At 42.6% G+C, this 25,178-nt stretch overlaps 2 protein-coding genes across 3 annotated transcripts in view; one reads left to right on the top strand and one right to left on the bottom strand.

Moving 5' to 3' along the window:
- The window catches only part of LOC117501919 (small conductance calcium-activated potassium channel protein 1-like), a 63,306-nt gene that overhangs the window by 5,166 nt on the left and 32,962 nt on the right, over positions 1 to 25,178 (top strand). The window contains exon 2 of the mRNA XM_034160883.1: positions 19,465 to 19,574. The gene's annotated coding sequence lies outside the window, so the exon portion shown is untranslated. The remainder of the gene's footprint in view (positions 1 to 19,464; positions 19,575 to 25,178) is intronic.
- On the bottom strand, positions 533 to 24,274 carry chrna11 (cholinergic receptor, nicotinic, alpha 11). Of its 2 annotated transcripts, none has more exons than XM_034160884.1 (10): positions 24,159 to 24,274; positions 23,099 to 23,238; positions 20,117 to 20,161; positions 19,830 to 19,939; positions 19,569 to 19,648; positions 9,350 to 9,517; positions 8,928 to 9,122; positions 6,695 to 6,781; positions 5,576 to 5,685; positions 533 to 2,704 (listed from the first exon to the last, which is right to left on the bottom strand). In XM_034160884.1, exons 1-10 carry the CDS (start codon positions 24,199 to 24,201, stop codon positions 1,979 to 1,981), a joined length of 1,704 nt encoding a protein of 567 aa, XP_034016775.1. In that variant the 5' UTR covers positions 24,202 to 24,274; the 3' UTR covers positions 533 to 1,978. The 2 variants fall into 2 exon arrangements, with proteins under 2 accessions (XP_034016775.1, XP_034016776.1); XM_034160885.1 differs by having other exon boundaries at positions 23,099 to 23,227; positions 24,159 to 24,238.

The following is a 25,178-nucleotide window of genomic DNA, read 5'->3' as shown; positions in this document are numbered from 1 at the left end:
CAGTGCTCTGGAATGGTGTGGAATTTTTGCAACACTGTTTTGGAGTGTGTGTCCAAAAGGAAGACAAGGACGTCATTAGACAAACAGGGTCTCAATACATCACCAAATATTTTAAATAGGTTCCAGTCGCTTTGCGCACTCTGGTGTTCAAGCATAATAAAACACAAGTGAATGAATGAGGAGATCACTGTACCTCACAGCGAGAAGGTCCTGGGTTCAGGACCTGGTTATTTCCGTGTGTAGTTTGTATCTGTGGGTTCCCTCTGGGTCCTCTGGCTTCCTCCCACTTCCAAAACCATGCAGGTCAGGTGATGTGGTGACTCTAATTTGACCGTAGGTGTGAGTGAGAGTGTGAATTTGTTTGTCTGCGAGTGACTGGCGGCCTGTCAAGGGTGCAGCCCACCTCTTGTTCAATGACCACTGAAATAGGTTCCAACCCCCCACCCTGCAACCGTTAACAGGAAGCAGGATCAGACAATGAATGAATGAACTCTGATTGCACTGTTTTGTTTTTTAATTTCATATTTAAAGGCTGCAGTCAGCCTCAGCATCTTATTTAAATTTATGGCCTTGAATGTATCAGGTGTACATAGGCGTCCCACAAACATCCATAATTTGAGCTAAGCTCTTGTTAATGAAGAGACATCACAGGCTGACGGTCGTGTTTCAGATTGTAAACATTCTAAATCACCACTGTGTCGACTGGAGGCAGTTCAGGAAAATCCCATTTGTCATTTCTTATTATCGATGTGAAATCAGCTCACGCTGCATTAAAGCAGTAAACAAGGATGGAAACATGATCGGAAGTTGCATCTTATTCTTATGACTATTGGGTATTGCGAAGACTTTGCGTCTGCCCACCTGTCTGTCTGTCTGCCTGTCTTTGCTCAGGATAACGCCGGTCCTGTTACTGTCAGAGTCTTCAAAATCACAGGGAGCATTCTTGGGACACAAACCTTGGACAAGTTCAAAGATGGCTAACCTTGACCTATTTTAAGAGGTCAAAAGGTCACATTCCATTTCCTATTTTATGCTCATATGGTCAAACGTATCTTAGCATTGCGTTATTTTGAAATTTACAAGGAGCTCATCTCTTTTTGCACCACTCCTGATCTTTTGAACGTCTGACCTCCGGTATACGATCTTATCTGTGCCAAATCTGACGAGGTAACGCGATTGTTACAGACTGACAAGCCTCTGGATTTGAAGTGGCGTGCCGTATCAGAGACTTAATAGCTCATTAATCCGTGATGTTTTTGGAGCTATTTTGTTTTGACGGCGATTGCACAGATATGATGGAGCGTTAGATGAGCTCCTCTGAGCATCTCCACTGAACACGCTGGATGCTGCATCAGACGCCAAAGCCACGAAGAAAACACTCTTTGTGTGTCGTCTGTCCTTGTAAAAGTCTTCTCCCTCCCTCTGTTGCTCACGTCTCTTTAAGTGATGCAGCCTTTTCCCCCCTCCAACATGTGGGAATTGAGGGCTTTCTTCGAGGGGGGAAAAAGTCTGTCTTATTTGTTGGTCTCAATCTATCTACCCGTCTCTTCTGTAATCTTATTCTCTCAATCTCTGCCTTGTTTAATAGCTTCTTTATTCGATGTGGTGTTGGACTGATGTCTCTTCTTGTTTCCTTTCCGACTGATCTTTTGCTTAAATTTTAAGAGAAACCATTTGAAGGTGATTCAGTCCATTTCACCTCATCAAGAATCTGATAAAGGGGCCCTGCTTTCCCTAATCTCATTCTGACTTCACGTCCTATCTCTTTTCTCATCAGTTTTCTCAAAGCTCTTCTTACACAACACAATGTGCTGCAAAGAAAACTTTCCTGTTGCTCACAAAACACAAATCATATAGGACCTAAACATCAGAGAAAATTGCATTTCCTTGGATGCAGGGAGCTGCTTCATCTTTCATCCAATATTAAATTCTCATCCCTTCCTTCTTGCTTCTCCTCCTCTTTTTTCCCTCTCTGCTCTCAAACAAAGTCCTTGGAAATGGCCTCCACAAAGTTGGGAGCTGACATGAGTATAGAGATAGTGCAAATGATGTTGAAGATGCTGAACGCCACCAGACACAGACGATCGATGACGGCGCCTGCAAACTTCCACTGGTTGGCGATGCTCTCCGCCTCGTCCTGCTCCCTGAAGCGGTCTGCCATGTAACGCACCTCCTCCAGGATAGCTTGAAGCTGGGGATCTCCTATCCCCGTGCTGGAGTATCCTCCATTTCCGCCGGCCCCGACGCATCCAAAGTCCCCACCGCTGGAGACGGTGCTGGGAGAACCGACAGCATCCATGTTTGGCGTTGGAGGTGGTGGAGGGCTGCAGAACTGAGCTGGCAGGTGCGGAGGTGGACTTCCTGCCACTCGAGGAGGCCCAGTGGAGATGCCGCTCCTCTGCACGGGCTCGGGGAGCAGCGTAGGGTCATCCATGCTCTGGAAGCCCATGTAAAGAAGGTTCCCGTTGTTGTTGGCACTGGATTGTGTGTGTAGGTGGGCGTGGCCTGCGTGGAGAGCAGCGAGGTGCTGCGGGTGCAGCAGTTGCAGGGTGGGGTCCGGAGGATTTGGGATGCTCCCACTCTGAGATCCCGAGGAGCAGCGGCGTAAATGGGGGGCACACAGGGGTCGTTCCGGGTCATTGTTCTCCCCAGGACGCTTCATGCGCAAGAACCAGGCTACCCACTGCAGCAAAACGAGCTGCACCTGGAAAGATCAAAAACACACACACACAAACTGTGGAGCGGTGATGGTGGAGAAAAGTCAGGAGACAACATATTGAGAAGGAAACTGTGAAGCTGTGAGAGCTGACAGCTACCTGCAAGTGATAACCTTCAGCGCGTCTGCATTGTTTCTGAGGTGAAATCACGCCAAACGGCCCGAGGTGCTCATGTAGCTGGACAGTTGGACATAGGTTTTTCTTAGTTTTTCGTTTTGCCTCTGTAAACCGCCACAATAGAGGTTAAATGAAACAATCAAGATGTGCTAACGATTTAGGAGTGACATCCATTTTTCCACACAGCCCCTCCAATTTCACAGGGTGTGTATTTGGACAAACTAAATATAAAGATTATTAGATTAGATTAGATTAGATATAACTTTATTAAACCCTTGGAAAGACTCCTTCAGGGAAATTGAGGTTCCAGCAGCATTGTATAGCAGCACACAGAGTAAAAAACACAGTATCAGTATCAAAAGTAAAAAACAATTTGCAAAATGTAAATACAAATATAAATATCAGAAATACTGCTCGCTACTAGCTACTACTGTTCCTCTCCTTCCCGTCCTCTGTCTTCCTGTTGCTCCTCCTCCCCCTGAGTGAGGAGTTGTACATTCTGACGGCCTGAGGAATAAAGGAGTTTTTCACTCTGTTGTTTGCTCAATACCTTGTTGATGCACCCTTGTCAGAAATTACAGACTTTGAAGATGATGCCACAAGCTTGGTGCACCTATCTTAGTTAAGCTCTAGAAACATCTCAAGGATGACCAGTGGAAACAGGATACATCTGAGCTCAATTTTGAGCTTCGTGGCAAAGGCTGTGAATACTTACGTACGAGGACTATTAGAAAAGTATCCGACCTTATTATTTTTTTCAAATACCATATGGATTTGATTCATATGTTTTTACATCAGCCAAGCTTGAACCTTCGTGCGCATGCGTGAGTTTTTCCACGCCTGTCGGTTGCGTCATTCACCTGTGAGCACGTCTTGTGGGAGGAGTGGTCCAGCCCCCTCATCGGATTTTCATTGCGAGGAAATGGCGGAATGATTTGGGCTTTTTTTCCATCAGAATTTTTTCAGAAACTGTTAGAGACAAGCAGCTGGAAACCATTCGAAAAATTTATCTGGCTTTCGGTGAAAATTTTACGGGCTTCACAGAGAATAAGTACTGTTACTACAGCTTTAAGGATGCCCCACAATGGCGCACGGCGCGCCGCGCTCCGAGCTACCATCGAGAGGCAGAAAACACCACATCATTTCTAAACGGATGGCTGTGTGGAGCTGGGACCGTCGTGAGCAGTTTCTCTGGTTATCACAAGAGCTGGACATCAGCCATTTTCCGGCAGATTTCACTTTTAACAAGAGATTTTGTCACGGAAAGCCGCGCGGAGGCTTCGTGCGTCACGACTGATTCGCTGATCGAGCGAGACAAAGGAACACCGCCGTTTCGGAGTGCCAGGGGACAAGTTGGGACATGCCTATCTCTTCTTTCAATGCTTACCAGCCCAGTGAGTATAAGAGAAATTGTGGAGAGCTGGGCATGTCCCAACTTGTCCCCTGACACTCCGAAACGGAGGTGTTCCTTTGTCTCGCTCGATCAGCGAAGCGGTCCTGACGCGCGAAGCCTCCGTGCGGCTTTCCGTGACAAAATCTGTTGTTAAAAGTGAAATCTGCCGGAAAATGGCTGATGTCCAGCTCTTGTGATAACCAGAGAAATTGCTCACGACGGTCCCAGTCCAAATACAGTTGAATATACTCTATCGCAGTGCTAAATCAACACTATCACAGCGCTAAATCAACTCCATCATGCTGTGAATGACTCTTATTGGAGCAGAAAAGCTTTATTTGACAAGACGGTAGAGCTGATTTCACTCTATAATAGTGTATTTTATTCTAGACTGAGCTCAAATGTTATTCCTAAATGGTTAATGTTATTTTATCTTATTTTTTTTAATTAAAGTTAAAATTCTACACTGGAAATGCATCTTGTTTCATTTCAGTATTAATGTGGCAATAAATAAATAAACAGGAAAAAGTCCCTTTGGCTGCTCCCTTATTTTCACTCGGGGTTGCCACAGCAGATCCAAGGTGGATCTGCATGTTGATTTTGGCACAAGTTTGACACCGGGTGCCCTTCCGGACGCAATTTCACATTACATGTAGAAATGTGGCAGGGGTAGGGTTTGAACGAGGAATGTTTGGCACCAACACTAAGTGCACTAACCACTTGGCCACCACCCCTGATACATAAAGAATAGAGAAGAAAAAAAAACATCTGATTTTACTCCTCCCTCCTTTTATTTTTCTTGTTTGACATTTGGGGAGAAAAAGTGTTTTTGAGAAAAAAAAATGTTAAAAAATATAAAAATCTCAAAAATCATGGGCAGAGTCTGAGTTGAAAACAGGATTTTATTTATTTACTTATTTATTCTAAATAGAAAAACAACAACAACAAAATCCCCATATGCTCTCTTCTTATGAGATTTTTAATCATTTGGAACAAAAAAATTTGTCAAAAAAAACTCTTTTTCTCCCAAATGTAAAACAAGAAAAATAAAAGCAGTGAGGAGCAGAATCAGATCCTCCTACGCGCTCTGTGTGTTTTTTAAACACACTTCTGCTGTCTGTGGCGACGCATTTGGAGAACTGACACGTGGGGGGGGGAGTCACAGCCGAGGGAGATGCAGAACAAAAAGCACAGATGAGCACAGGTAGCACCAGGAACGCTTCTGATGAATTAGAAATGAATAGAAAGAAACTGTGCTTGGTCTGTGTAATTCACAGAGCAGACGGAGAAACCACAACGCTGCACCTAACAAGCTGGAAGCGGTAATGATGGGTTAGTTTGGCCTCACCCATTTAGGCATGTTTCCTCCATTTGGATCGTGGTAGTGATACTGCAGAACCACCACTGTGGCGATGACTGACATCCCAACGATGACCATTATACTGGCAAAGTACTGACCTGAGAACAGCCGAGCGGGAAGCAGTGTTACTTTTTTCATTTGTGTACAGTAAAGTGCTTCAAAGATGCTCAATAATAACATTTCCTTCCATTTTTTTCCTCTCTAATTTGTTGAGACAAACGTGTCCATTAGAGGTGGGTGATACCAGGAATTTTGGTATTGATCCGATACCAAGTAAATACAGGCCCAGTATCGCCAATATCGATACCAATACTTTTTCATATTTAAGCTTCATAGATCCAAAGGGTTCAAAAGACCTAGGCTAGAATTTCGCCAAACATTGTACGTGACAACAAAATACTTTATTATCACAATCAACATTTTTGTTTAAAAAAATTTCACTTAATACAACTTAAAATCTCTCCTGAGGTAGAGGGCTGACAAACCACAATACAAGGGTGCGCTGCTCCGTGTTGTTGTGACACAGCGCAGACAGAGAGTAGACTTTAATGAATCTGCGTGCGGAATAGAAAAAAAGCTTGAGTAACAATCTTTTTACACGAGGATCGTTCAGTATCAATACCAGCGTTGGTATCGATATTATTGATTTTAGGATCGGCCCACCTCTAGTGTCCATTTCTTAAAAATATTCACACCAACATGGAATCTGCTGCCAATACGTTTGTCATAATGCGTGCAACCAACAAAATGTATTATAGTTGCTATTTTTAATCATATTTTCTGCAGAAACCAACTCTCATGATGATAATAAAAAAAATGTTTTCAACTTTTTAACAGCCAGGATTTGTGTCTTTAAGCAAAGATGGTCTTACCATCTGTCTCTCTCTTTGGCTCACTAAAGATTATTTCCAGCAGTGGGAACATCAATTTAACCAATTAAAATTTTAAGAGCGAGCAGATGGCTAAAATCGTCAGAGCGTTGCTGAGCTAGCTGCAACGCCACCATAGCTGAGTTCAAAAACAAACAGTAGTGTTTAGTTAGTGTCAGTGTGATTCTGGAATAAAGAGTTCAGACAGGATTGCTGACACGTGCACGGTCTCAGATACCTATGAGAGGGACGGAGTCAGAGGTGGCCGGCATGATCTCAGCGACCAGCAGCATGAAAACCGTAAGAGACAGCAGCACCGTGATACCTGAACACACAGACGGTTTAATGCCACAACCACATTTTAAATAATCACTAATGGGGTTTGGTCGGAGTCCCTCAGGGATCGGACCTTTCTTCTGACAAAGCACATTAATCTGTTTTGTCAAGTGGACACACTCAAGATGAGATCAATATGTTAAAGAGCAGCTCGTGCTCAGAATTGTTGTTTGAATATTATGATTTTCTGCCATAAAACCTACAAACATCACCGTGTGTTCCTGCACTGAAACGCATCTTAATTTATCCATGTGTCACTTTTCCAGCTAATTAAACCAAATTGATATCTTGCTGAAATAATGTCATAATTGTCTCTGATCAAACTGGTTGTGTTTTTGTTGCCATCTATCAGTTAGTTTGTTATTCAGCAGGATGTTTCAAACAGGTTTTTATGATATTTAGTGCAAATGTAGACCTTGGGTTGAGTAAGAGCCAAATAAATTTTTGTGAAATCCAGATCAAGCGATGGGTTTTGCTTTTAAGCATTGCTCCTGATTCCTTTAATCTAGATTCTGCCGTTGTTCTTTGAGCTTTGGTCCTGAGTGTTTAGATCCTATAATCAGGATTGCTGATTAGTTCAGGTGCTGTGACAGGCTGGCGTCCTGTCTAGGGTGTACCCCTCAAGACCCTTAATTGGAGTAAGCGAGTATATAAAATAAATGATTAGTTCAGTGATCAGAATCAAGAGCCAATGTCTGCACACTTGAGCATCAGTGGTTTAATCCTGATATTTCCTTTGATCCTGATTCCTTCGAGCCTGTAATCAAAATTACTGATTAATTCAGTGATCAGGATCAAATGTCAGGATCTACCGCCTTGATTGCGTTTCCTTTTAACAAATTACAGGCTCAACGTAAGACAGAAAAACATAACCCTTTGTGTGAGGATCAAAGATTAGCAATCACAATCGAATTCAAGTGATATGGCTCTAAAGTCAGGAGAAGAACAAGAATGTTCAGGAGTAAAGATCATGATCAAAGTTCAGCTGTCATAACCTAAGGTCATGATGAAAGATGACTGTTCAGGATCAAACATCATGATCAAAGTTCACCTGTTGTTACCTAAGGTAATGATGAAAGATGAGCATTCAGGGTCAAACATCATGATCAAAGTTCACCTGTTATTACCTAAGGTCACAATGAAAGATGAGCATTATGGATGAAAGATCATGATCAAAGTTCACCTGTCATAAGCTAAGGTCATGATAAACGATGACTTCAGGATTAAAGATCATGATTAAAGTTCAGCTGTTATAACCTAAGGTCATGATGAAAGATGACTGGTCAGGATTAAAGATCATGATCAAAGTTCACCTGTCATAACCTGAGTTCATGATGAAAGATGAACAATCAGGATCAAATTCACCTGCTGTAACCTTGGGTCATGATGAAAGATGAATGTTCAGGATCATTCATTTTTCATTTTTCATGCCGTATCATGAAAGTTAATCTTTTTTTTTTTTGCGTAGCCCCGCCCACAGATAAATCAAGGAGTCACATTAACATCTTGTCAGAAAGTTCAAACAAGAGCTTTCATTATCCAGACGAGGTTAAAGTCTGTCATCATATAAAAACAGAACCAGACTGATGTCTCAGTGCTTCATCTTCTGTCTCACGGCTAATTACAGCCAGATTTGTATATTTCCCACCTTTTCCTCTTCATCAGTCCTTTCTTTCCCTTTATGCTCCCCTCTTTCTCATTGGGATTCTTCTCTTTCTGTTTTTCGGCGGCCTGCATCGATCCATCTCCATTCCTCCTCTCACATTTCTCATTTTGTGATTTCTTCCTGAGATCTTTCTCGCCCTCACTCACCTCTTTCATCCCTCCTCATCACCGCTTTTGTCTCTTCTGCACCACAAATGTATGTTTTTGCTTTTGTTCTCGATTTTGCTCGGTTGTAGTTCCAGAATATATGTGTGCTTTCACGCACAAAAGTGCCAGGAATAAGCGTGTGTCGGGGATCTGCGTTAGAAACGAGAGCTCTGCCACAAAGTGAAGAGTTTGTGCTTTAATCGTGGAAGACAGCTAATGAACAAACCGGCTGTGGAATAATATTTGTGCGCTCGTCTGCTCCATGCGGCTTTGAGATGCAACACAAAGGGTTTTGTGGCATCTTTTTCTATTAATCGACTCACCCAGTGAGATCTTCTCCCCGGAGTCAGCCGGAAGCACAAAGATGAGCAGAGTCATGGAGGACAGCAGAACACACGGGATGAGCAGGTTCAGCGCGTAGTAGAGCGTTCGGCGCCGTATTGTCACAACGAATGTCACGTCTGGGTAGGGCTCCTTACAGCAATCATAGAAGACCTCATTCCTGGTGCCAAGGACACCTGGAAAAATGAGGAGAAAGTCCCACGTTAGTCCTGAATTTTTGACATAAAGTGGAGGTTCAGGGCCTAAATAGAGTCACCAAAGACGTTCTGTTTGTAAAGGGTTTGAGTAGAAACAACAATGGGGCAGAGCCACAAAGTTTAGGCCCTAGAATTGTGATATAACGTATTTTCACAAAACCTATCTTGGAATAGAATAGATTCCTTAAAGATGTGACTGTTCTCACCCATGAGGTCCCACTCTCCGTTGGGCATGTAGCCTGAGATATCGGCATCGTTCATCTGGAGGTCCAGCAGCCAGCCGTCATACGTCCAAGAGCCGAACTTCAACTGACACTTTTGGATGTCGAAAGGAAACCAGCGAACATCCACATTACAACTGCTCATGAAGATTCCTGAGAAAATGGTGCAGAAATCTTTGCATTATGACCCTGCTGAAGAGGAAGTCAATCCTATATAGGCCCTGAGGTCTGCTGGTGCTGGTGCTCATCTGCAGATTCTGCAGCGTGAAGCCAATGAGAGGTTACAACTCCTCCTGAACAGGACATCAGTCCAAAGCAGGTTGCATCCCCAGCAAAGGGCGGTACCCAGTTAGAACTGGATGGACTCTAATGTTGTAGATCAACTGTTTTGTCTAAAGATACAGACAGGTAGTGTTAAGCACAAACCTGGAATTGAGCCCCAGTCTACAGGGCCGTAGTCCAACTGCTAGATTTACCCCCCCCCCCAAAAAGTTACCCCAAAAACCTGGAAAACACTTGTAACCAAACATGTCGTTTCAATACGGCACCGCAAAAATCTGCCAAACATGAAAACAAAAACCTCTTGTTTACATTTCATTCTCAGCATTGCCACCCTGAATATCCATCCATCCATTTTCTAGAACCGCTTACTTCAATTAAAGATCACTGATCCTAGCAGTCTTAGAGCATGAGGGGGGGTTCACCCTGGACAGGACACCAGTCTGTCGCAGGGACAACCTGAATATGTTGGTCAAATAGTTTTTATCAATCAATCAATCAATCAATTTTTTTTTATATAGCGCCAAATCACAACAAACAGTTGCCCCAAGGCGCTTTATATTGTAAGGCAAGGCCATACAATAATTATGTAAAACCCCAACGGTCAAAACGACCCCCTGTGAGCAAGCACTTGGCTACAGTGGGAAGGAAAAACTCCCTTTTAACAGGAAGAAACCTCCAGCAGAACCAGGCTCAGGGAGGGGCAGTCTTCTGCTGGGACTGGTTGGGGCTGAGGGAGAGAACCAGGAAAAAGACATGCTGTGGAGGGGAGCAGAGATCGATCACTAATGATTAAATGCAGAGTGGTGCATACAGAGCAAAAAGAGAAAGAAACAGTGCATCATGGGAACCCCCCAGCAGTCTACGTCTATAGCAGCATAACTAAGGGATGGTTCAGAGTCACCCGATCCAGCCCTAACTATAAGCTTTAGCAAAAAGGAAAGTTTTAAGCCTAATCTTAAAAGTAGAGAGGGTGTCTGTCTCCCTGATCTGAATTGGGAGCTGGTTCCACAGGAGAGGAGCCTGAAAGCTGAAGGCTCTGCCTCCCATTGTACTCTTACAAACCCTAGGAACTACAAGTAAGCCTGCAGTCTGACAGCGAAGCGCTCTATTGGGGTGATATGGTACTACGAGGTCCCTAAGATAAGATGGGACCTGATTATTCAAAACCTTATAAGTAAGAAGAAGAATTTTAAATTCTATTCTAGAATTAACAGGAAGCCAATGAAGAGAGGCCAATATGGGTGAGATATGCTCTCTCCTTCTAGTCCCCGTCAGTACTCTAGCTGCAGCATTTTGAATTAACTGAAGGCTTTTTAGGGAACTTTTAGGACAACCTGATAATAATGAATTACTATAGTCCAGCCTAGAGGAAATAAATGCATGAATTAGTTTTTCAGCATCACTCTGAGACAAGATCTTTCTGATTTTAGAGATATTGCGTAAATGCAAAAAAGCAGTCCTACATATTTGTTTAATATGCACTTTGAATGACATATCCTGATCAAAAATGACTCCAAGATTTCTCACAGTATTACTAGAGGCCAGGGCAATGCCATCCAGAGTAAGGATCTGGTTAGACACCATGTTTCTAAGATTTGTGGGGCCAAGTACAATAACTTCAGTTTTATCTGAGTTTAAAAGCAGGAAATTAGAGGTCATCCATGTCTTTATGTCTGTAAGACAATCCTGCAGTTTAGCTAATTGGTGTGTGTCCTCTGGCTTCATGGATAGATAAAGCTGGGTATCATCTGCGTAACAATGAAAATTTAAGCAATACCGTCTAATAATACTACCTAAGGGAAGCATGTATAAAGTGAATAAAATTGGTCCTAGCACAGAACCTTGTGGAACTCCATAATTAACCCTAGTCTGTGAAGAAGATTCCCCATGTACATGAACAAATTGTAATCTATTAGACAAATATGATTCAAACCAGCACAGTGCCTTTAATACCTATGGCATGCTCTAATCTCTGTAATAAAATTTTATGGTCAACAGTATCAAAAGCAGCACTGAGGTCTAACAGAACAAGCACAGAGATGAGTCCACTGTCCGAGGCCATAAGAAGATCATTTGTAACCTTCACTAATGCTGTTTCTGTACTATGATGAATTCTAAAACCTGACTGAAACTCTTCAAATAGACCATTCCTCTGCAGATGATCAGTTAGCTGTTTTACAACTACCCTTTCAAGAATTTTTGAGAGAAAAGGAAGGTTGGAGATTGGCCTAGAATTAGCTAAGATAGCTGGGTCAAGTGATGGCTTTTAAGTAATGGTTTAATTACTGCCACCTTAAAAGCCTGTGGTACATAGCCAACTAACAAAGATAGATTGATCATATTTAAGATCGAAGCATTAAATAATGGTAGGGCTTTCTTGAGCAGCCTGGTAGGAATGGGGTCTAATAAACATGTTGATGGTTTGGATGAAGTAACTAATGAAAATAACTCAGACAGAACAATCGGAGAGAATGAGTCTAACCAAATACCGGCATCACTGAAAGCAGCCAAAGATAACGATACGTCTTTGGGATGGTTATGAGTAATTTTTTCTCTAATAGTTAAAATTTTGTTAGCAAAGAAAGTCATGAAGTCATTACTAGTTAAAGTTAATGGAATACTCAGCTCAATAGAGCTCTGACTCTTTGTCAGCCTGGCTACAGTGCTGAAAGAAACCTGGGGTTGTTCTTATTTTCTTCAATTAGTGATGAGTAGAAAGATGTCCTAGCTTTAAGGAGGGCTTTTTTATAGAGCAACAGACTCTTTTTCCAGGCTAAGTGAAGATCTTCTAAATTAGTGAGACGCCATTTCCTCTCCAACTTACGGGTTATCTGCTTTAAGCTACGAGTTTGTGAGTTATACCACGGAGTCAGGCACTTCTGATTTAAAGCTCTCTTTTTCAGAGGAGCTACAGCATCCAAAGTTGTCTTCAATGAGGATGTAAAACTAGTGACGAGATACTCTATCTCACTTACAGAGTTTAGGTAGCTACTCTGCACTGTGTTGGTATATGGCATTAGAGAACATAAAGAAGGAATCATATCCTTAAACCTAGTTACAGCGCTTTCTGAAAGACTTCTAGTGTAATGAAACTTATTCCCCACTGCTGGGTAGTCCATCAGAGTAAATGTAAATGTTATTAAGAAATGATCAGACAGCAGGGAGTTTTCAGGGAATACTGTTAAGTCTTCTATTTCCATACCATAAGTCAGAACAAGATCTAAGATATGATTAAAGTGGTGGGTGGACTCATTTACTTTTTGAGCAAAGCCAATAGAGTCTAATAATAGATTAAATGCAGTGTTGAGGCTGTCATTCTCAGCATCTGTGTGGATGTTAAAATCGCCCACTATAATTATCTTATCTGAGCTAAGCACTAAGTCAGACAAAAGGTCTGAAAATTCACAGAGAAACTCACAGTAATGACCAGGTGGACGATAGATAACAAATAAAACTGGTTTTGGGACTTCCAATTTGGATGGACAAGACTAAGAGTCAAGCTTTCAAATGAATTAAAGCTCTGTCTGGGTTTTTGATTAATTAATAAGCTGGAATGGAAGATTGCTGCTAATCCTCCGCCCCGGCCCGTGCTACGAGCGTTCTGACAGTTAGTGTGACTCGGGGGTGTTGACTCATTTAAACTAACATATTCATCCTGCTGTAACCAGGTTTCTGTAATGCAGAATAAATCAATATGTTGATCAATTATTATATCATTTACCAACAGGGACTTAGAAGAGAGAGATCTAATGTTTAATAGACCACATTTAACTGTTTTAGTCTGTGGTGCAGTTGAAGGTGCTATATTATTTTTCCTTTTTGAATTTTATGCTTAAATAGATTTTTGCTGGTTATTGGTGGTCTGGGAGCAGACACCGTCTCTACGGGGATGGGGTAGTGAGGGATGGCAGGGGGAGAGAAGCTGCAGAGAGGAGTGTAAGACTACAACTCTGCTTCCTGGTCCCAACCCTGGATAGTCACGGTTGGAGGATTTAAGAAAATTGGCCAGATTTCTAGAAATGAGAGCTGCTCCATCCAAAGTGGATGGAGCCGTCTCTCCTAACAAGACCAGGTTTTCCCCAGAAGCTTTGCCAATTATCTATGAAGCCCACCTCATTTTTTGGACACCACTCAGACAGCCAGCAATTCAAGGAGAACATGCGGCTAAACATGTCACTCCCGGTCCGGTTGGGGAGGGGCCCAGAGAAAACTACAGAGTCCGACATTGTTTTTGCAAAGTTACACACCGATTTAATGTTAATTTTAGTGACCTCCGATTGGCGTAACCAGGTGTCATTACTGCCGACGTGAATTACAATCTTACCAAATTTACGCTTAGCCTTAGGCCGCAGTTTCAAATTCCTTCAATGTCGCCTGCTCTGGCCCCCGGAAGAAAATTGACTATGGTTGCTGGGTGTCACTAACTTCACATTTCTCAAAACAGAGTCGCCAATAACCAGAGTTTGATCCTCGGCGGGTGTGTCCCCGAGTGGGGGAAAAAGCGGTTAGAAATGTGAACGGGTTGGCGGTGTACACGGGGCTTCATGTTTAGAACTACGCTTCCTCCTCACAGTCACCCAGTCGCCTGCTTCCCGGCGGCTCGGGATCTGCGAGGGTGTAACTAACTGCGGCTAAGCTACCTTGGTCCGCACCGACTACATGGTGCCTGGCTACTGTAGAATTTTCCACGGTGCGGATCCGAGTCTCCAATTCGCCCAGCCTGGCCTCCAAAGCTACGAATAAGCTACACTTATTACAAGTACTCTTATTACTGCTAAAGGAGGCCCGAGGAATACTAAACATTACACCCAGAGCAGAAAAGTGCGGGAGCGACAGGAGAAGCCGCCATTGCTAAATCGCTAAGAGCTGTAGCTGCGCTAAGCTAGCGGATTCCTAAAAACACGCAAAGTGAATAATGTGTAAATAATTAGAGGTGATTCAGCAGAAGGAGTGCTTTAGTTAAGGCACGTAAAGATTACACTGGGAAACAAATCGTAATCTAGATAACTAGATCAATCTAACTTGCGCAGATTAACATATAACAGATACAGAAAAACACCGCTGTGCTCCGAACAGGAAGTGATACAATACCGCAGTGAGAGCCAACCACCTAGAAGTCCTGTTTAGTCATATTTTCCTTAAATGATAAACTTGATCAAATGATAAAGACAAACGCACAGGAAGCACGGATTTCTGAGAGCTGTGTGGCTTTGCTACTACGCTGCCCTCCTATGAGAGCAGGGGGGGCGCTGTGTGAAGGTCCGGTCCACTCCACCCTCCAAGGTTCTGTGATAGTGACACGTGGCCCAACTGCTTCAGTTACCAGATACCAGGAGTGCCGCCGGGAATTTTGGGCGCTATGAAAAGAAATTGCCCCCCACATTATGTTGTCAGTATTATAATTGTATTAGGGGCCTCTCTGGGCCCTTGTCAATAATGGGCCCATAGAATCCTTCTCCTTATTCTCTCCTTCAAGATTCTGTTAAATTGCTCTGAATATCCAGATACTTTGTCAGGCCTACATTGTAACTTCATGTTGATTCCCAAATGCGTGATGTGACAGCACACTGTGCAATCCGCAGTAAGGATTTTAAAAACGATACTACTAATTGCTTGTTCAGGTTTACAGAGCAGCTGGTGTTTTCAAGTTGGAAGATGTAAGAAGATGAATGCAAAGACGACAACAATGGAACAAACAAACTGTGGCACGGGGGGGGAGAGAAATCTCTTTTTGACAAGATGCTCTCACACATACACGCAAATGTGTTTGAAAGCACAAAAACGTGCAGACACACATCGGGACACGACTGCAAGCACACAATGACGGAAACACGTGCTTGTGTTTGCTGGAAAATTTCATCTGTAATTTCCAATAAAATCTGATCAAAGCTGTTGAGACTTCGAGGACCTGAAAAATGAAAAAAACCTTCCAGCTCTGATGCATTCGCTCTGACATGCAAATTATCCTTCAGAACAGAATGAAAGCTGTTTTTTTTTTTTTTTTTGCTTGCTTGGAGAAGCAACCTTGAAAAGGCCAACAGGTTGAACTGATAAAGTGATTTCAAATGAAGCAGCAGCTCTAAAAGCATTCCGTGTGCAGGCGGCGCCCTCCAAAATCCAACTATTAACACCGACGGATTACAAGTGTGAGCTTTTTCTTCTTGCAGTGACTCATTTCGAAGACCAGGCTGCGATTTTGCCAAAGCAGTTCTGTGCTTTTCTCCCCACCGTGCACTAGCGTGCACATTGTATTTTTGTAACTGTGACCTGCCTCGTCTTGAAGCGACACTCACAAAGGAGACACCGGGGTTCTTCTCCAGCTTGGAACAAACTCTCTCAGCACATCTCCCAAAATAACACCCCGTCATTCCGATGCTCTCAAAGAAAGACCACCATCTTCAGATTTCACCTAAAACCTGCTGCACTTTGCATTTGGGGATAATATGAACTACAGCACAGCGCTCGTAGAGCGCAAACCTCCGCCAACAATTCCACAAATTTTTACTTTGGAAAAAATTTTCAAGGTCAAAGTCTTGTTAGAAAGTGGCTTTTCATGAGCAAAAATAATAATGCAAAATATAGATCAAAAGAGCTTTTCTGTGTTAAAAACAATCAAATATCTGCTAAATCTGCAATACAGATCAAATTCTATTCACAAACAGCACAGTTACTTTGAAAAGTTACTTTATTAGTTACTTCTTTAGTTACTTCATCCATCCATCATCCATCATTAGCAGCTGCCGACAACTTGTAACTAATAAGGTAACTAGTAATCTAACTTGGTTACTCTTAAGACTGAGTAATCAGCAAAGTAACTAATCAGTAAAGTAACAAATAGCTACTTTTTCTGAGTACTCAGTATTAAAAATAACCAAGTTAGATTACGAGTTACTGTATTAGTTACATTCAGCAGCTGCAAACAACCAACAACTTGTCCACAGCTGCTAATGAAATAAATGTAACTCTTTAAAGTTACTAATAAAGTAAGTTTTTAAAGTTACTGTGGCAACACTGGTCACAAATGAGAGTGATTGAGACACTTTTGATTGAGATATAATGCCAAATGTACATCAAATGGGCTTTTCGATATTAAATTCAAATGTCCAAAAAATGCACAATCTGGATCAAACTTTGTCAGGCATTACTGAGTGCCAGCCTGCACCTCACTTTCAAATATGAGATTGATTGGTGCACGTTTTATTAAGCTATAATGTAAAATATACATCCAATCTGGTTCGCAATGTTAATTTAAATGGCCACAAAATCTGTAATCTGGATTAGATCCAGATCAAACTTTGTCTTTTCATTGAGAGTGCCAGTTTGCACCTCATTGTCACAAATGAGAGTGACTGAGGCACTTTTGTTTGAGATATAATACAAAATGTACTTCAGATGGGCTTTTCATTATTAAATTCAAATGTCTACAAAATTCACAATCCGTATCAGATCTGGATCAAACTTTGTCAGGCGATAGTGAGTGCCACTCTGCACCTCACTTTCAAATATGAGATTGACTGGCGCATGTTTTATTAAGGCATAATATAAAATATACATCAAATGGGATCCTCAATGTTAAATTTAAATGGCCACAAAATCTGTAATCGGGATTAGATCCGGCTCAAACTTTGTCAGGCGATAGTGAGTGCAAGTCTGCACCTCACTTTCAAATATGAGAGTGATTGGGGCATGTTTGATTATGATATCATGTAAAATATACATTAAATGGGGTTCTCAATGTTAAATTTAAATGGCCACAAAATCTGTAATCTGAATCAGAGTCAGATTAACTTTGTCAGTCGATAAAGCATACCATCCTACATAAAGCTTTCAAATATGGAAGAAATCTGTTCTTTTTGACAGAGTTATGAATTTTTGAAAATTTGATCAATGTTAAAGATAGGGATTTTTCCAATTTTCTAAGATTTGTCCTGCCTTTGCCCTTTGACCTATGACCTTGAAAATTGAATCACCTCTTCCCTATCAAAATATGAATCTTCAGTAAAAATTCCATAAAGATATATGAAAAATTGTGGGAAAACATCACCTCCTCCAAAATCCATAATAGCAACACAACACCTTCACCTCTGCAGCTAGGGAAAGTTTTCTGCAGACAACAGTTTGCCTGGCAGTCTTTGCTTTGAATTATTTGAACTCCTGCTCCGTCTCACCGACCTGCTGCCTGTTTACAATTCACAGACACTTGCAACAGGCTTGTGTGAGGGAAAAGATACAGTTTGCTTGTTTTGAAATTCCTCATCTTCCTGTTGCTGCCCTGCCTTCTGTTCTACCACTCAGGCACCGACTTTCGGTTCCTCACTGGGCTCTTATCCAAATAGCATTACACAGCTGCATTTGCATTCAGCAACACCTTATTAATAAACATGACCACTGAACAAACTTAACAGAGCGGCTTTCTGAGCTTTGAACCCTCGATTTTACTTCACAAGACCATTTGAGCTCAGCTCGTCTGGCACCAAGCGTTTCATCTCAACCTGTAAGCTGCCTTGTAAAAAAAAAAAAAAAAAAAAAACTGGGCAAAGTACAAAACAGAGATCTGTGGAATTTGGGTGGACGGTTCCCAGGCTTACGTGGGTGTTATGTTTGGTGTAAAAGAGGACGGAGAGGACACCAGAGTCTTTCTAGGTATAACTCGGAGCAGTGAGGATATGAAGCAGAGGGATCAGTGATGCTGTTTCTTAAGGGCCCTGGCCCACTGGCATTTAGGAGGATTTGCGTATGGATTGCGCACAAAATTGGCCCATATTCACCAAACATCCGCAATATCCGTGTAACATGCCTGTATGAGTCAACCGTCATCCGAACACGCCCGTGATCATCCGCAGAGGCACACATGTCCGCAGCCAGGATATTTGAGTAGCTCAAAAATCTGGATGTGGATGACATCCGCCTTACATACTCCATATATACTCAAGTCATACACAATACATACTCACTCTATGCGCTGTATATCTGCCGTTAACCGCTGATATCCGCAACTGACGGGGATTTGCGGCTTGACAGCGGACTGGGACAGTGTGTAAAACAGATATATATCGTGCCCATCATGTCCACATCACAAACTAAAATATGTTGTAGTGAATGCATACAAATTGGCCACGAATAAAGCGTTTTTATTACATCTTCTTTGCAGCTGATTTGTGGACAATCTGTGAATGCATAACAAACATGTCACGTAAACCCAAAATACTATATGTGGCAGAAAGCGACATACCTGCCAGTAAGTGCCGGTCCGGCTGTGTAGATCCACAAAGACGTAGCTGCTGCAATCCAGGACTTTTATTTAACACCAACAAAAGGAAGAGTTGCTGTTTAGCCACAACTCACGCTGAAGTCTGTTTTCTATGACACTCTCAAAAAAAAAAAAAAAAACACTGTCTCACACCCCGAGCAGCTTCCCCCCTCCCGCTCCCCAAACTCATGAACAGTTAACCCTCGCATGACAACATGAACAATAACTCTGTGATCAACTTGTCCAAGTCCAGCAAATGCTCCAGAGGCTGTATTGTTGGTGTGAATAGTGATGCCGAAAGGAGCGAGTGTGTTTATTTTATGACCGCAATGCAGATCATGTGTGTGATGCATTCAAAATACACCCGTAATACTGCCATGTGTCGGATCTGTTTCCTCACTACATGCGTTATATAACTGTGATTGTTCATCATATATTCACAATATATTATTAATATATCTGTAATTCATACTGGGACATTTGTCATTTTTGGCCATTTTTGTTGCGGACGACAATGAACGTCCGCAATCTGTGTACTCAATTCATGCGCAATTAATCCTCTCCCCAGTGGGACAGGGCCCTTAGAAGCAGTCACCGAAGGATGAGGTGCTGCCTTCGCACCGCAGGAGAGGAGTGACAGGAAGGAAGAACAACAAGAGGTCAGAGACTCACCTGGAGGTAAGTACTCGGCGTAGCCGCTGGAATTCACAAGAACATTTGTCTTATAGGTGGAGTCAAAGTCATCATCTGCACTGAGGAGAGGAGGGAACATCAGGTTTTTAAAAAGCATGCATATGACTTACTGCTGTGTGTGTGTGTGTGTGTGTGTGTGTGTGTGTGTGTGTGTGTGTGTGTGTGTGTGTGTGTGTGTGTGTGTGTGTGTGTGTGTGTGTGTGTGTGTGTGTGTGTGTGTGTGTGTGTGTGTTGTTGTACCTGTTGTAGAGCAGGATGTCTGGTGTCCAGATCTGCTCTGTGGTAAAGCGAAGGTTTTTCACCCCGGGGTGATTGCTCTGGTTCCACTGGAGATAGTGGTCAAACCAACTCTGAACACACACACACACACAGTCTGTCGACTGCACACAAGCTGATGAATCATTTATCTCAGCTCCACTCTGTCCATGAGTTCATGCAAAGTTTGCAGCTCGTGACGTTCAATACTAATTAATAACTTTTTGAAACCCACAGGCCGACCTCATGCATTCAGAGTCTCACACGCTTACCATCCGCAGCCACATGTTCAAGGTCAGCACCTGGTTCTTCTCATCCTGCAAGACATTTACAGCGCATCATTCACCCCATAATTTAAAAGCTTCCTCGTAAAAGATTATAAAATATGAAAAATCAATCTCAGCTGTTGTTATTACTGCTGTCATCAATACCAGCATCTTTTAAAAGGGGGCAGGCTAATACACAGTTGTGCTCAAAAGTTTACATCCCCTGGCAGAATTTTTTGATTTTTTTTTTTTTTTTTTTTTGGCCATTTTTCAGAGAATATGAATGATAGCACAAAAACTTTTTCACTCATGTTTAGTGGCCATTTATTGTCAAACAACTGTGTTTACTCTTTTTAAATCATAATGATGACAGAAACTACCTAAATGACCCTGATCAAAAGTTTACATACCCCAGTGTTAATATGGTGTATTTCCCCCTTTAACATCAATGACGGCTTGGAGTCTTTTGTGGTAGTTGTGGACGAGGTTCTTTATTGTCTCTGATGGTAAAGCTGCCCATTCTTGGCAAAAAGCCTCCACTTCCTGTAAATTCCTGGGCAGTCTTGCATGAACTGCATGTTTGAGATCTCCCCAAAGTGGCTTAATGATACTGAAGTCAGGAGACTGAGATGGCCACCCCAGAACCTTCACTTTATTCTGCTGTATTCATTATTCTGATCATTGTCATGGTGGAACATTCAAGTACATCCCATGTGAAGCTTCCGGGATGATGAGTGCAAAGTTTTCCTACAGCATTTTCCAGTAACATGCTACTTTCACCCTGCGATCAATTTTGACCAAGTTTCCTGTGCCTTTGTAGCTCACACATCCCCAAAACATCAGCAATCCACCACCATGCTTCATGGTAGGAATGGTGTACCTTTCATCATAGGCCTTGGTGACTCCTCTCCAAATGTAAAGTTTATGACTCTCTGTGCTGTTTGGCGTATTGTAAGTGGGATACTTTATGGTATTTGCGTAGTAATGGCTTTCTGAAACAGCCACACCACTTTTTTTAGAGAGTCCTATATTTCAACTGAAGTTACTTGTGGGTTTTTCTTTGCAACCCAAACAATTTTCCTGGCAGTTGTTGCTGAAATTTTTGTTGGTCTACCTGACCGTGGTTTGGTTCCAACAGCATCCCTCATTTTCCACTTCTTAATTAAAACTTGAACACTGCTGATTGGCATTCTCAGTCCCTTGGATATCTTTTTATATCCCTTTCCTGTTTTATAAAGTTCAATTACCTTTTCTTTGACAATTCTTTTGCTTTCCCTGTGACTCAGAAACCAGAAATGTCAGTGCAGCACTGGATGAAAGATGCAAGGGTCTGTATAGAGCCCAGAAACTCACTCACCTTTTACACACACTGATTACATGCAAGCAGCTCACAGGTGAGGATGGTTACCTTTTGTAGCCATTCAAACCCGTTTGTGTCAACTTGTGTGCATATTGTCAGGCACAAAATCACTAGGATATGTAAACTTTTGATGAGGATCATTTGGTTTGTTTCTGTTGTAATTATGATTTAAAAAGAGTAAACAAAGTTGTTTGACAATGAATGGCTTCACACAACCACTAACTCATTCTCATGAGTGAGAAAAAAGTTTTTGTGTTATCAGTCATATTCTCTGAAAAATGGCCAAAAAAAAATCTAACATTCTGCCAGGGTATATAAACTTTTGAGCACAACTGTAACTGAGCAGGTGTCTTAAAAGTAACACAATCGCCACAGACAGTGATGTGAAGCATCTTCAGTTTTTGGCTCCGCACAGCTGCACGTTCAATATCGACCTGCTTTCTGAGATGGTTTCGTCACTGTTTGCATTTACATTTCTGCACTGCCACTGGGGCCAAACTGGCTAATAATGCTCCACACGGTAAATGCTGAATGAGACCATCTGATCTTGCAGTGAGTGCAGATGCTTCCATTCAAACTGTGTTAAATCAACTCTAATATAATGGTTAGTGAATGCAACATTAATCAAATCAGTTTAACAGTAATACAGCTGATTTAACCCTCTTGAACATGACCATGTGCACTCACTGCAGTGTTAAATTAACACTGCAAAATTCACTGTGCAAGAGGAGGATGCATCATAAAGGAAAGCTTGAGCTTCCTATGTGCTAAGAATTGTTTATTTGCAATGTTCCTCCATCTGCACAGTTATTTTGTTGCACTACAAAGCCATCAAATGACAGCAACAATGAATCCAACCAATCAGCTTCCTTGTGCGGGCGGCATAGATGACAAGTTAATTTGAAAGTTTGTGAGGATGCAGCCATTTGAACATCATAATTCTTTTTGTCTGCATCTGCCACAGTGGACACGTAGCAACACATAAGTAAAACTTTTTTGTGTGCGTGTGATATAGGACACAAAAGTGTAAAACAAACTGTTTTATCCCTGAAGCTAGCTCATATAAGAGTAGTTTTAATCTAAGTAAACTACATTTAACTGCAAAAAATCAGCTAAAAACATTTAAATGGACTGCATTTATATAGCGCTTTTCCATCTGCATCAGATGCTCAAAGTGCTTTACAATAATGCCTCACATTCACCCCGATGTCAGGGTGCTGCCATACAAGGTACTCACTACACACCGGGAGCAACTAGGGGATTAAGGACCTTGCCCAAGGGCCCTTAGTGATTTTCTGGTCAGGCTGGGATTTGAACTGAGGATCCTCTGTTCTCAAGCCCAACGCTTAATCACTAGACCATCACCTCCCCTATATAATTTTTTAATAAGTATTTATTGAAATAAATGTGTCTTAAATACGTGTATATATTTGGAATACACATCAGCCTAATTAAATAGCGGTCAGGTCACATTTTTGCACAAACCGAGTCGAAAGCTCAGTGCCAAGGATACGTTCAACTTGAACATTCCCAAAACAAGAAGCTGCAAATGATTTTCGTTTCGCAAATAAGACTTTGTCAGGCAAAGCAGCTGCTACAGAGACTCCAAACTAAAGCTGGACACCCACCACATCCATGATCTGCAGCAAACTGAGGGAGAAGACGACAGTGAGAGGGTGCGAGTCATTAGCCACCGGCCTCTCCATGCGGTTGTAGTCCTTCAGAAGGTTCTTCAGCAGGTTCCTCTGGTGTGGCCCCTGCAGCGATACTGGACACACATCAGAACACAGTGTCACATTAACACACTGATCTTTAGTCTGACACTCAACCCCGTAATGCTACAAGTTATTGTGACAACACAATAAAAGAGGAGGAGAAAACTGAGGGAGCGTGAAGATCTTAGAGTGAGCAGACCCTCAGAGGGGGGCTTTATCAGCGCGTAATTACCACTAATGACAGTATAATCACATTCGGGGGAAGCCCTCACAGGGACCGTGTTTAATAAAAAGCCTCTCGGACTGTGTGAACAGATACACGATGTGTTTGAGGATCTAAACGGTGGAGTGGGCTTCATAAGTTTGCTTTAAATTCTAGTCACAGTCACGATGCTGCCCGAATGATAGATGCCAGAAAACATCTGCATTCAGTGCAGATGTTTGAAAGGAGGCCTTGCAGTTGAAATGTCGATATGTGATGGAAGATGAGGTCATAAGGGCATGTGATCATATTAAATCTACCATTATTTTTTTAAATGATGCGCTCTGTGTGAAAAGTTGCACTCGCTGGTCTCGTCTTACTGTAAAAAATAAAATCACTGACACCGAGCCGAGCAAAGCCTTTCACTGACAGTTCAGTCTGCAGGGAAAGTTCAGCTTCACGGCTGCAGAGACGCGTCCTGACCTGCTTTCTGAGAGCGCATCAGAAACATGCAGGATGACCAGATGTCACATCGTCTGTGCCGGTCGCTTCCTTCTGCAGCCCCCATGTCCATCCGCCTGCTGTCTCCTGTCATTCACTTGGACTTTTCTGGTTTCCCCCTTCTTCCACTTGAAATTCCACAGAATCAACCAATGCTGATATATATATATATATATATATATATATATATATATATATATATATATATATATATATATAAATCACATTTTGTGTTGAAATGGAAAGCCAAAGAGAGGAGCTGAGGCTCACCATGGATCAGTGCAGAGAGGAGCAGAGCGAACAAGTGCCCCATCCTGGTGCTGAGGATGAGAAGCAGAGGAGGCAGGAGGGCAACAGCGGCTCCAGATGACTCCGGATGGATGCTGGGTTGGAGTGGGGGGAAGGGAAGGGAAGGGGGAGATGGAAGAGGAGAGGGAGTCAGGAAGATGCTGGAAATCCTCTGCAAGTCTGCATCCACATGGCATTGGAGATTGGGAAGGAGTGAGAGTGCCGGAAGGAGAGGGAGGGAAGCGAGGAATGATGGCTGAGCTCCCCCTCTTTTTACTCTCTCTCTCTCTCTCTCTCTCTCTCTCTCTCTCTCTCTCTCTCTCTCTCTCTCTCTCTCTCTCTCTCTCTCTGATTGCAGAGTGAGTGAATGAAAGGAGGCCACTGATTGATTCAGTCCTTCCTCTTTTCCTCCCCTCCGTCGAAAATGAAGCACCAGACAGAAGAAACCTGTCAGTTGTGGGAGTAAAAAAAATGGGGTGGCAAAAAAAAAGCTCTCTCTCCATCTGATGACCTTATTAAAGCACAACACTTTCTCTTTTTCGTCAGAAATGAATGGCAGCTGCTTCTAACGACGCCTGTGCGCGACTGGTTTGGAAGCAGATCGGTGCGCGTTGCGTGCGGGCATGTGCGTGCGAGCTGTGAGTGAGCGGGGCAAATGGACTCCAGTTTAATTGAGAAAGTGCTGGGCTCTGCAGGACGACACGCAGCTTTTGCATAGTTAAAAACTCGACTCCTCATTTGTCCTCACGAAATGCTGATGCAAGGACAGAACAGCAAGACACGGCAGGAGCGTGCACGAGAGGAGGCGGAGGAGGGCGCACAACAGAAGGAAGAAAAATTTGGACTGTATATGACTCTATCTGTGTCTGTGTCTGCGTCTGTGTGGCCTGACAGGTGTGCGCGGAGCGATCGCGCTCGTCAGCACGCGCAGGAAGGGAAGAAGGATGCTGAAGAGGATGATGGGACCGACTGTGGCCCTCAGTGGTGCATCATGTGAGACGC

The sequence above is a fragment of the Thalassophryne amazonica genome, chromosome 20 (genome assembly GCF_902500255.1).
Source record: "Thalassophryne amazonica chromosome 20, fThaAma1.1, whole genome shotgun sequence".
In the NCBI taxonomy this organism is placed as follows: domain Eukaryota; kingdom Metazoa; phylum Chordata; class Actinopteri; order Batrachoidiformes; family Batrachoididae; genus Thalassophryne; species Thalassophryne amazonica.
Note: the sequence above shows the minus strand (reverse complement) of the source record. Positions and strands in the feature narration are given on the sequence as shown.